This window comes from Helianthus annuus, chromosome 4 (genome assembly GCF_002127325.2).
Source record: "Helianthus annuus cultivar XRQ/B chromosome 4, HanXRQr2.0-SUNRISE, whole genome shotgun sequence".
Taxonomy (NCBI): domain Eukaryota; kingdom Viridiplantae; phylum Streptophyta; class Magnoliopsida; order Asterales; family Asteraceae; genus Helianthus; species Helianthus annuus.
The window spans coordinates 44,643,577-44,656,589 of NC_035436.2; the positions used below are offsets into that span (position 1 = coordinate 44,643,577).

Genomic DNA, 13,013 nt, shown 5'->3' on the forward strand with positions numbered 1-13,013 from the left:
GGAAATGAAACGCGCTAAGTTAAATAAAGTGAGGACAAAATAGAGTAAATAAGAACGCCTCACTATATAGAATTAACTCAAAATCCGCAATTTTCATTATGAAATTTTCCACAATAAAATACAAATTTTAATTGACGCTAGATTATCGAATAATATGGGTTGAATTTGAATATAAGAAACTTTTTTTTCAAAGTATTTTAATATAACTATTCTCTTTTTTCTTTATTAAAGATAAAAGATATAGAGAGAATAAGTAAAGTTTTGACCATCATTTGTGTAAAGTTGTCACTCCCCTACTTTGTCACGTGTATTTCAGTTTAACTTCATTTTAACTTCTATATGTGCGTTTTGAATATTATATTTCGCATATGCATTAATGTCTATGTTTTTCCCAAATCAATAAACGATATAATTTTTTTCCAAATTCTGTTTGTTATTACTTTTTTCTGTTGAATACCTCACATTTTGTAGAAAGAAAAAAATATACGCACAAGAAAATATTTTAATTAAATAATTAAATGTGATATGTATAAATAAGTTTCATAATCTTTGAACCAAGAGTTTTATTTTTTTCTAAATCAGCAATTTGGAACTAGTTGAATATATAAAGCATAATAACACCTTTAAAGGTAAAGGTAAGGACATAACAGAAGCACATTTTTCTTTTTATAATTTACTAGAACTATTAATGTGCTTTATTGTTGATCTATAACAGAAGCTGAAAATCTGAAAAATGTTCTTCTAACCATTATTGGAAAAGACAAATTTAATGCGTAATAAGGTACATTAGCTAGTTTATTCACACTACGAAAAGTAATTCGTTCGATGGAAATGATATAGAATTTGATTGTTTATCAAAACTAATTTATTTTATGGAAATGCACTAAAACACTAAGTCGACATTTACTTAATAACTTTGTAAAGCAACAAACAATAAAGGCTACTAAAACACATAGTTTTCAATACTAAATCTTTTTTATTGGAATTTGAAAGATTTAATTTACCGAGTTTGAAGGTTTAAAATAGATTGAATAGCGAACCCACCTTATCGAACTTTCCTCAAACTATGCCCTGTGTGGATGTATATGAGTAGCTTCTCTGCCAAGCTCCGACAATGAATTTTGAGAATAAAGAAAGGATTGAACTTACATTTGAGAACTATGATAATTTAATAAAATTATTTGAGATTATATAGGACTTAGAGAGAGAAATCAATTTGGAGAGAGAGAAAAAATACATTTAATTTTAGAGAGAGAAAAGATATATAATATTTAGAGAGAGAAAAAGTTTATAATGATTTAAAGAGAGAAAAGAAAAGTGTAACTCTTGTTTTAAATTTAGCAGTCTCTTATTTATCATTTATTATTTATTTTTATTTTGAATATGAACTATGTAATATATATACACACATGGTACACACTAATAATCAACTCACTTCTTTTCTCTCTTGGTCCCTCAACTTTGATAATGATATGTTTAGCCCTTAACTTTAATATGGTTTTCCTTTCTTAATTTTTATTATTTAATTTATTTTTTTCTTTTTCTAGCCTCTCACATTTATAAGGTTATTTTTTTAATTTTCATTACAACCTTAAATATAATTTTCTTTCTTTATTTTTCAACTTTGATTAATGTAATTTTTATATTTATACGTGATACGCTCCAAGTTAAAACTGAAAATGGCAGCTTTTATTCTTTTATTCTTTTAGTCAACTTTCTGGTTACGGCAGATTTTTTAAGAATATCAAAGTATTGAATTTTGATATGAAAATATTATAATTTAATATAATTATTTATTATGTTACTAATAGATGATAGATAATTTAGGAATCAAATAGACAAAAACAAATATATAATTTAGAGAGAGAAAATGCGTATTTAATTTTAAAGAGAAAAAGGCATATAATGTTTAGAGAGAGAAAAAGTATATATAGGATTTAAAAAGATATATAAAAGTGTAACAGTTGCCTTAAATTTAGCATTCTCTTATTTATCATGTGTCCACTATTTTATTTTATACATGGACTTTTTTTGAAGAAAAAAATTTCTTAATAGTAACCAAGTTTTTTTCAAAATTTCAAGCAGAGTCACTCAAAGTTTTTTTTATTACTCTAAATTCACTCAACTTTACAATGTATTTTTTTATAAATGTTTGTTTGTTTCTATATTAAGTAACTAGTGCTAATACCCGCGAATTTCGCGGTGTTGAAAAATGACATGTTTATACTTCTGATATAAATGATTTATGTTAGTTATGATAAACGGACTGTACGGATAATAAAATTATAATGGCAATCTGAATTTAAAATACTAAAAAAACAAACGCATTGTACCACAAACGTAAATAAAGGGGGATGGAAAAGTAAATGTAAGATATATGTTTTTTCGGGTTTTAAATAAAAACTGAAAGTCTATTACTGTAGCGCTTCTGCTTGCTGGAGTTTCGTAACCAATAACTTGGAATTCGTTTTAGACCAGTTGAAAAAACAATCGTCACCTAAGGAAATATGTTCAGCTTCAAGTATATCATGCCATCTAACAACACCGTACCTGTGGTAAATAAAATATGAAAAAAATTGTTAGTAATACATATACAAATAGGGTAAAAGATAAATAATAAATAAGATAATAAATTGATTGACAAACCTTCTTTGATCATCAATATTGTGTGTACGAAGATTCTTAACCCAAGTATTTCCTTTAACAACTTTGATCTTTAGTTCAGAAAACTCATTTAAACCACTTAAGTCAGTAATCAATTTGGGAAGGATCTACATTTTGTAAGAACATTAAAAATATGTAAATGTTATTAAATGAAAAACACTAAAAATAAACAAAAAAATAAACATAAAACAGCATAGTATAATACCAATTCATTAGTTACTGTTATTGCGAAAAAAGGATAGTTAGGATCGTCACTAACTTGTCGATAACCTTCCACATTGCTAATATGTTCATATTCTTGCTCAATTAAAGGAGTGTTGTTTAACAAAACTTGACGACCCTGTTTATTGAATATGGTAATGTTAAAATGTTTCAAGTCGTTTATTTTAAAACACAGAATATCCCCAGGATTTAACCTTAGATCTTCAATAAATTTAAACCAATCATCAGCAAAACAATAATTTGGACCAATCTTTCTAATACGGACTTCCCATTTATGATTCTCGGATACGTTAAATATAACCATGTTATCCGTAAAGGATAATCATAATGTTTTGAAAGAAAAGTATCTGGTAGAACCTGTAAAAAAATCAATTATTACAAATTTATGCGTATTATGTTTTTTAATAAATCGAAATAAAAAAATTAAAATCTATAATAAAATTACGTACCATTGGACTTTGTAAAGGATTTTGAATAATTTTACAAAACGGTTTTCCAAACTCTTTATTTGGATCATGACAGAAGAGCTTGAACTTGAAAGTACGATCACCAAGATAGTTGAAAATAATGAAGAAAGAACCCTGGCCAAAGTAGTTTAAAACCTGAGACCATCCATCCGTAAAGTAGAATACATCTTCTATTAATTTTATAACAACACACCATGAATGCGTTTCATCAAGTTTAACACTAACAGTTGAGGATTCTAACTTATTCATCCATATAAATCTACTCATACATATAGGTATAGCCTGAAAACCAAAAAAGAAACGGAAAATTTCTTTCGAATAAAAGATAAAACAATACGAATCAGTAGATTAAAAAATAATAATGAAAGTTATGTACCTGTTGAAGGGATAGCGGATCAAGTATAGTTATGATAAAATACGGACCATGACGATACATGTTAACCCAAACACGAAAATTCAGAAAGAAGAGTAACAATTGAATAGTATTTGCAACACATACAATGTAAGAAAAAAATTATGATATGTATTTATAAGAGAAAATTGATAAATTATTCTTAAAAATACAATAGAATCAAAACTTATTATAACTATTTATTTATGTAAAATATAACAAATTGTAATACTTTCATTAGAGTATATTCATTTTTATTCATTACTATACTTGTAAATATATTGGAAAATACTTGATATAAAGTAAACGTTTCACAAAAAGGTAAACAAAATAACCTATATCTATTTATCTAAAATATTGAAATGAATCATGGAAAAAAATTAAATATTAAATTTAAATATAAAGATACAATTATAAACAGCATTGTACCAACATAATTTAAATATTATATTTAAAATTAATACAAAACAGATATAGCATATAAAAATATTATAATAATTATAAAATCTAATATACAATGATAACATATCAACTCAACTTCAATCAACCCTATCATCCTCACTCACAAGGCTCAAGAAACTACAATCGACGGTTGAAAAAATTGGTAAAGTTACTTTACCGACTTAATTTCCGATCACATGAACGGCATTCTAAGGTTTGATTTACACACTTATTTTCCGATCACTTGAAGCGCAATTTCGGTTTGAGTTACTTTACCGACTTGTTTCGGGCGATTATTAACAAATTAGACGTGAAATAGGGTTTAGACTTTCATGAAATTGAATGTTCTTTATGTTAGTTAAAAAGTATAGAATTTTGGTTAATAATGTTTTCGGCGACTTGTATGTAATAGGGATTAGATTCTATTGCATGTGTTTAAAAGTATAGAATTTCCGTTAATAATGTGATTTAGTTGATATATTTTGTGGATCTTCTTGTGAAAAATAGAATTTCTGGTTTAAAATTGTTATTTGATTGATTGAATATCTTATAAGTATCAAATAAAACTTAAGATTGAGCATATTTTTTGTTGACTCGTAAGGTGTTTATTTCCGACTATTATTGAAAATTTAGACGTGAATGTTGTGTATGTTATGTGTATCTAAGAGGGATTAGATTGTATTGCATGTGTTTCAAAGTATAGAATTTGGAATAATAATGTTATTTGGTTGATATATTTTCTGGATCTTCTTGTCAAAAAATAGAATTCCATGGTTAACATTGTTATTTGGATGATTGAATAGGTTATTAGTATGACATAAATTTTAAGATTGAGAATATTTTTAGTTGACTTATATTGAAGTAAGATTACATTGATGTCATATACTTTTATATTTCCTTATATATGAGAATATATGTAGACAATAAGAATCAACACTAAAAAAAGAGGTGCGTTGTTAAAAAATTGATCAACATTATTTGTTATTTATTTACTTGTAATCAAATTCATTGATCTGATAACAGTTCATTTGCTATCGTTTAAAGTGTAGATAGACAGATTTTATGGAGATAAATGAATTAGGATTATTATTGCTATAAAGGCATATTTATAATAAAGTGTGTATCTAGTATTGCTTAAGATGTAGTTCTGTTATTCATATAAACTTATATGTATGAATTCAAGTTGAATACTAAATGTTTATAACAGTTGTTGCTATGTTACAGGTATATAAAAATGAATTCATCATGCGTAACTGTGTTAGATGAGGATTCTTCATTAAAACTGGTATGATACAAATCTTACAAAAAAAAAAGTATATATAAATTATGTTAGATACGATCTAAGACATAAAATTAAACACAGGTGCTGCCAACTGACTTTGTTAAGAATGTATATGGTGATTATTGGCAAAGAACTAAATTAATCATATATCATGAAAGTCGAAGAAGTTGGCCAGTTTCTTTGAGAAGTATAAGTGGGGAATCTGTTATCACTGACGGATGGCGTATTATTGACAAAGCAGACGTTATTGCGCTTAAGGATAATTGAAGATAACAATATGCAAATGGATTGTTTCGTCATAACATATGTGGTGAATCTTTTTTAACAGTAAACCGTTACGGCATTTTAAAAATAATACTAAGTATACTAATATGTATGAATCTATTTTTTTTATTATAGTTGAAAAATAAATGCTATACATATATATTTGAGAATAAAGAGCTACATAATTTTTCAGGTGATTCCAGAAGCGTATGTCATAAAATGTTACTCTTACACACCAGTCAATGATTATTATAACATATTTGCAGCAGGTCAGATTTGGAAAGTTAAGACGGAGAAAATAAATGATAATTATGTTTTTACAAAAGGTTGTCCGAAGTTATTTCATGATCTTGCGATAGAAGATGATGATATACTGTTGTTGATGAAGATGGATAGCAACACATTTGAGTTAAAAATTTATGGTCGAGGAGTTGAGGTTGTTTTGACCAACAAAGATGAAAGTGAAGATGAGTCTCTACTAGAAATACCTAAAGACACATACTACAAAAACGTTCAGTTTGTAAGTATTTTCAATTTAAATTGTAACGGTTTACTAATAAATACGACTTATTTAGGTATGTTATTGTATAACAAACATTCTGTGATGATGATGATGACTCGATAGATCAGTTTCTTTCTGAGGTAATAACTTTATAATTATGTAGATTAAAATACATTACAATCCGATTTTGTAATTTTATTAACTATCATACACAGATTAATGAAGGTAGTAAAAAAGAGGAGGTGAATAAAAACATTGCTGGAAAAGAAAAGTCGAAGGAAGAAACAAAGATTTCGTTGAGAGAAGAGACAAACCAACCAACAAATGATGATGTAATTATTTCAAACATAATAATTGATGATTTGTTTCATTAATATATGTAGACATATTTAGTTAATAATCATGCTTATTGTTATCTAAAGTTAGTGTTTCGCTTAACAGGTTAAGAAGAAAGGAAAACAGGTTGAGGCATATTGTCATGCGGAGGACAGTAAGGAGCTGATATGCGGGACATATGTTGAAATACCAAACGTCTCAACAGTTGGAGAGAGAACTCGGAACCGGTTGGTAAGTATATGATAAGATAACAACATTGATTGATCAATATTTTTTTTATAAATTAAGATATTAGTCTAAATATAATGTATGTCTTAAAAAATAAGGTAAACGAAAAAAGAAAGAGAAATGATCATGCTTTGAAGATATTGGATGTTGAACGAAAAGTTGTTGCAAGGAAAAATACTGTTGAGGAAAGTGGTAAATATGAATTCACAACCAAAGGAGAAAACCGCATGGTATGTCTTTTTAACATACTCAATTAGAAACAGAAATACTATAACATGCATAACCCTAATTTACTTGTTAATTAAGGAATTCATGCAGAGAATGCTTGCTAATGTTGTAAGATTTGCCGGATTCAGAAATAAAGTGCATGAGTTAAATGTGACAAACATGAATGGAAAAACCATCGACATGAATCTTAGACGCCAGAAGAATGGAGATGGTGTAAGGTATGCAATCGAAGGTTGGCCGATGTTCATGAAGGAGAATGGCCTTCGTTTGGGTGACACAATGCATTTCACATATATAAGTTCAGGAAATCTCCTGATCTTATCACAAGTGGATGGGGTTAATGCAGGTTAACAGGTAATCTAATGATGAAGGTGTTTATGTAGAACAAATCATGAATGTTTTGTGCTACTGTTTTTATGTTTACTCTTTTTTGGACAAATCATCTATGGTTATCATGTTTTATTTTGTTCCTAGGTAGTTTAAGGTTAAAGAAAATTACTATTATATCATCCAACCACGTACCATATTTTTGAATGTAATTAACAATTGGTATTGTGTATAAACACTTGTTGGTTATCAATGTTTAAATAGATATATTTACAAACTAACTTGTGCTTGTTTATATGTGATTCGGATTGTTTATATAAGTTGTAAGTAACATGTATTACAAATGTAATGTAAAAAAAAATAATCTAAAGTAAAAAGTAAAGATGAATATCGGAAAAAAGCAACGAATAAAATGACAGTTGGAAAGTAATATTAAAATAGTGAAACTATAAATCAAACTATAAATTTGAGAATATCTCTTTGTAGACAACATTTGTAGTTTTATTAGTAACGTTCCCATCAGCATCTAATATTAACATCCTTAATCCATCCATGCTTTTGACTCTTGAAGCTGCAACATATAGTTGTCCGTGGCTGCTTTAGAAATAAACCAACCTTCGATAATGACTGTCCCTGGCTTTTATTTATCGTCATTGCAAAACACACAGCTATCGGGAATTGCCTTCTTTGAAGCTTGAAAGGTATTCGTTTGTCAGAGGGCGAAAGATTGATCCTTGGAATAAAAGTTCTAGTCCCAATATTATTACCAGAAATAACTTTTGCTTCAATAATCCGATCACCAAGTGTAACGACTTGTAATCTTGTACCATTGCACAGACCGTTTTTCAGATCAAGGTTGCCTAAAAGCATTATGGGAACACCAACTTTTAATACCAACTTATGATTCGGCATTCCTGAAACTTTGAGACCATTTAGAACATCGGGGGGGGGGGGGGTAAACATTGTGTCGAATATGGTCAGTTACATTCTCAGATTGGCAGATAGAATCTGAACTTAGATACTCTTTATGATCACCAGGAAACATTGCTAATAAGGTATCATTTATCTCGTGAACAATGTCGTTCTTAGGAGCAAGTATGGCTCTTTCTTGAAAATAATTTGGATCATTGAACGATTCAAGTATCTAAGGATACACAAAGTTGATCAGACTACCGATAGGGTTAGTGGAATCAGTAATCAACAGTTCTTGAGGTATATCAATAACAGCTTCCCCGTCGTTGCGACCACCAAGTTTTCCCTCGCCAATATCCAAAAGCCATTTAGCAAACTCTTTCGTCTTGTCAATATCACCATGATTTATGCCAACAGTTAGCCTCATGTTTTTTGTTAGCGTTAGTAACTTGCATTTATTCCATATATATGACGAACTCAATGAAGCATTCACGATATCTTGTCTAGAGCCATTTGGAACAACAGGAAGAATCTGTCTAAAGTCACCACCAAATACAATTACCTTTCCTCCAAATGGTAAAGCTTCGCTATTTGAACAATCAGGCATCAATATATCTTTTAAGGTTCTATCCAATGCTTCAAAGGCATGTTTATGAATCATTGGAGCCTCATCCCATATAATAAGTTGTGTTTTTTTTAAAAGATACGCAAGTTCAGATCCAGGCTTCATGCGGCAAAGAGAATCCTCATTTAGATTCAGAGGAATGGAAAACTGAGAATGGGCTGTTCGACCTCCAGAAAGTAGCAAAGAAGCTATATCACTTCAAGCAACATTTAAAACAATTTCAAACTTACTCCGAATTGCTGCCGACAATGTCTTCCAAAGAAAGGTCTTACCGGTGCCACCATATCCGTAAAGAAAAAATACACCGCCTTTGTTCGTTCTAACATATTCAAAAATCTGATCAAAAACATTACGTTGCTCATCTGTTAAAAGTAATAACATACTATTCAACTCATCTTCCATAGTATTTTGATCATAATATAACTCCTCGTTGATCAATCGATTGTTAAAGGAAGAAATAGACTCATCATCAAGGTAAGGCATATTTGAATAGTTCCTCAGCGATGAGTTATTACGAAGTAAGAATTTCTCAATCTCTAGCAATGCCAAATTCTTTATTTCCTCATCAGAGTAATGTAAATCTGCAAAAACAAAAAATAGAAGATGTTATACAATAAGTAGTACATTTGAATATTAAAATATAGTTTAGTAAATATGATATAAATGAATTTGAAGGGTAAATAATCAACATTTTTTTTATAAATGAAGTTTTTTTTTTATTTCATTCAAATAATAAATTTATAAACAGAAAATAATTAAATTTTTAAATATATTAATTGAATAAATAGATAACATGAAAAAATTAAAAAAAGACATACCATCAACATGTAAATGTTTTTCTTGTCATATAAAATGTCATCCGATAAATACGTCCATGTCTTCTCCCATACAAAATCTGGTCTAGACAAACTACCAGACATCAGCATTGTTCCAAATAACATACGTAGATAAGTAGCGCTTCCATACACATTAGCTTCTTTAATAGCTTCAACGTACTCGTTGTCATCATCCAAAAGCCCTAGCGCATAACATGCGTCCCTGAAAGTTGGATACAAAGTACCATTTACAGTACGAATATCTTCAAAACATTTTGGTCCCTTTACTTTGTTCAATAATATTCTTAGGTAGTATGCTTCACCAGCTGAAGGAAACACCAAATGAATCCTACCGATTGAAGGATGTCGTTTCCTTACATCCCAACTGCGAGTATTTAATTTAAAAACAAACTTTGAAGGAAACTCAACGTAAGTAAACTTATGTGCCATTGGTAATCTTTCGTTACACTTCATCCAAGATAAGAACATAGTAGAAGCAACAGATGGTTTGTTAAGAACCTCGTCAATGTCATCGTCTGCACCATATACTACGTTTTGCTGACCAGGTAAATGAAACGGCAATCGAATAACTGTAGGATATCGATAATGAATATCATAGGAAAACATCCTCCAAGCAGATACGCATGCAGAAATATACCGGCAATCGTAATACTTTTCTACCTCATCGACTACAGGTTCGTGCTCATCATGATTTCCACTTTCAACAATTCTAAGAGTAGTTCTATCTGGGCCTTTGTTAATGTACTTGAACAAATATTTGATAGAACCAACTTGATTGCACCATTCAACATTAATATGCGCCTGGTATCTTTTTAACAGCTTTTTACTATATGGAACAACATATCTATTGTCTACGTTCACGCGTGATTTAACAACAGATACGCCAGAATCCCTTTTACCATAAACTGGAAATCCTTTTTTATCCAAACATGTTTCGTTAACAAATTTTTTAGGAAACTTCTTGGAACACTTACGATCGATCATGCAAGGACAATTCATATTGAGAGCACCACACGGCCATGAATCATGTAGTCTGCCACAAATTTATATAACTCTAGATCCTCGGCTATGTCTGGAACTTCACTTCGGCAGAAATGATTGGATCTAGTTGGTCAACGGGTAGTATCTTGCTGTCAGCATGCATGAATACACATATGTGTGCATGAGGAAGTCAGCGTTTTTTAAATTCAACAGTATAGACAACTACAGAGTACAATAACAAAAATATCATATATTAGAAAAAAATATATAACTAACTCATATTATAAACAATAAACATAGATTAATAATAATACTATTAACAAAAAAATAAAGTAAAATTATTTAAAAACTTTAGCCTTTAAATGTTAACGTATAAAATAAACATACCAGAATTAACTCTGCCCAGCAACTTGCCTTCTTTCAAGTCTTTTGTTATGGAATCTAGTTTTATCTTGAAAATTCTGTCACACCCTGGCTTTTGCGGAAGCGTGGATTATTTTGGTGTGACTTCTCAATACCATTGCATACGATCATAACAACACTATATCATAAAACCAGTAGATGTACATCCATTAATTTAGATTAAAAAGTAATACAACATAATTTTCTCAAATGTCGATAACAAATTTAAGTTACAAACCATAACGTGTTTTAAGGAGTTCAAAAAGACTCAACAAAAGATTTTAAAACAAACCCGAGTTTAGGACCGTGTATCTCGTCCAGGATTAAGATACGTCTCCTAAGCCCTAATGACTTGGATGACATCTTTATTCACAACGCAGCTTAAAAACTCCGACGCCCGCCAGATCCATTTACTAATTTCCTGAAATACATGTAGTTTGAAAAATCAACATAAAGTTGAGCGAGTTCATGTAAAAGTGAGTATGTATAAACCTTTGAAAATGTTGTAAGTATGTATAAAAGTCCCTGGTATGTAGCAATTAAGGAAAAAGAGATCACCATTGGGTTGCAAAGCCAATGATATGTGTGAAGTGATGCAGGAAGACTCAAACCTATTGGATTTGTGCGTCGGGCAGTTAGTCACCACCTGGTCCACTCAGCGGGCTCAGGAGTGGGGCTCGCTACACCCAAATAGATCTATCACTAATGTCCCTCGATCCTACAACGAGGATTAATGGCCTCAGTTTCCACCTACCCACTCACATGATCTAAGTAGTAAACCCTCCTTAAGCTAACCATACCATGTATATATAAGTCTGTAATAATTGTCGCACGTATTTCACCCCCGACCTATAAAACTGAAAACAGTTAAGAGAAAAGGGGGACATGAACTCACAGTATTGCGTCTTCCGTATGTGTAACCCAAGTCTCCTCAGCCAACACGACTACCTACAGCGTACTAACGTCTATTAGACGAACGGGTCGTGCCTTGTCTTAGTATTTGTGTTTTTGGGTTACGTTTCTGGTATTATCCCAAGTTATAATAATTATATTTAGTTTTGGAATAATTGTTTATGCAGTGTTTCTGTATTAATACTTTTCAAGTATTCGTATTTGTATATCTTGACACGTAATGGCGCTGTATTTTGGTGTATTGTTCTAAATAAAAATATGTTAATATATTCCCAATATATTTTTCCAAAACCATGTATTTCAAGTCTCACTTAAATATATATAAATAAACCTTGTTTTGTCTAATCATGTATCGTTCCAAAAAATATATATTTTTCTCCAAAATTATATATATCTTCTAAATATACTAGTAAAATATATTTTTATCTCCCACTTGGGAAAATATATTTAACTCATTTGTCAAAAAATAATGTATTTTCAAAATATATATATTTTTCCCAAAAATAATATATTTTTATTTCTATTGTTACCAAAATAATATTTTACCAAAATATTGGTATCAGACTATTTTCCCGAAATATTACAATATCACGTTTTGGCGTTTCGTATTTCTTTATCAAATGCGTAACTTAAATATTTATTTCCTGAGGGTGTTGGGTATTATTTTGGAGTCGTGACTTCGTAATATTTTCCAGTTATATTCACTACTAGAAAATTGGCCTAATGCAACTTTTTATTAGCAACCTTTTTCAAATGTGTTGCATTTGACTCTAATGCAACTCTGTTGAACATGAAGGTTGCATTAGAAGATCTAATGCAACCTTTTTCAAAAAAAGGTTGCGAAATTATATTGAATTTGCAACCTTTTTGTTAAAAAAGTTGCAAATTTTATTAAAAATTGCAACCTTTTTTTGAAAGGTTGCAAATTTAGTTGAAATTTGCAACTTTTGTTAAAAAAGTTGCATTAGGAAATTTTAAATGCAACTCTCATAT

The 13,013-nt window shown here is 29.8% G+C and overlaps 2 protein-coding genes across 2 annotated transcripts; one reads left to right on the forward strand and one right to left on the reverse strand.

Annotated features, from left to right (window-relative positions):
- Positions 1 to 5,419: 5,419 nt before the first annotated feature.
- On the forward strand, positions 5,420 to 7,376 carry LOC110933385 (B3 domain-containing protein At4g34400-like). Its single transcript, XM_022176610.1, has 6 exons — positions 5,420 to 5,470; positions 5,925 to 6,251; positions 6,449 to 6,565; positions 6,675 to 6,800; positions 6,896 to 7,027; positions 7,116 to 7,376. Exons 1-6 carry the CDS (start codon positions 5,420 to 5,422, stop codon positions 7,374 to 7,376), a joined length of 1,014 nt encoding a protein of 337 aa, XP_022032302.1.
- A 1,120-nt stretch (positions 7,377 to 8,496) lies between these two features.
- On the reverse strand, positions 8,497 to 10,724 carry LOC110933386. The gene is made up of 3 exons (XM_022176611.1): positions 9,833 to 10,724; positions 9,162 to 9,470; positions 8,497 to 9,077 (listed from the first exon to the last, which is right to left on the reverse strand). The coding sequence occupies exons 1-3, from the start codon at positions 10,722 to 10,724 to the stop codon at positions 8,497 to 8,499; spliced, it is 1,782 nt and encodes a 593-aa protein (XP_022032303.1).
- Between the last annotated feature and the right edge of the window lie 2,289 nt (positions 10,725 to 13,013).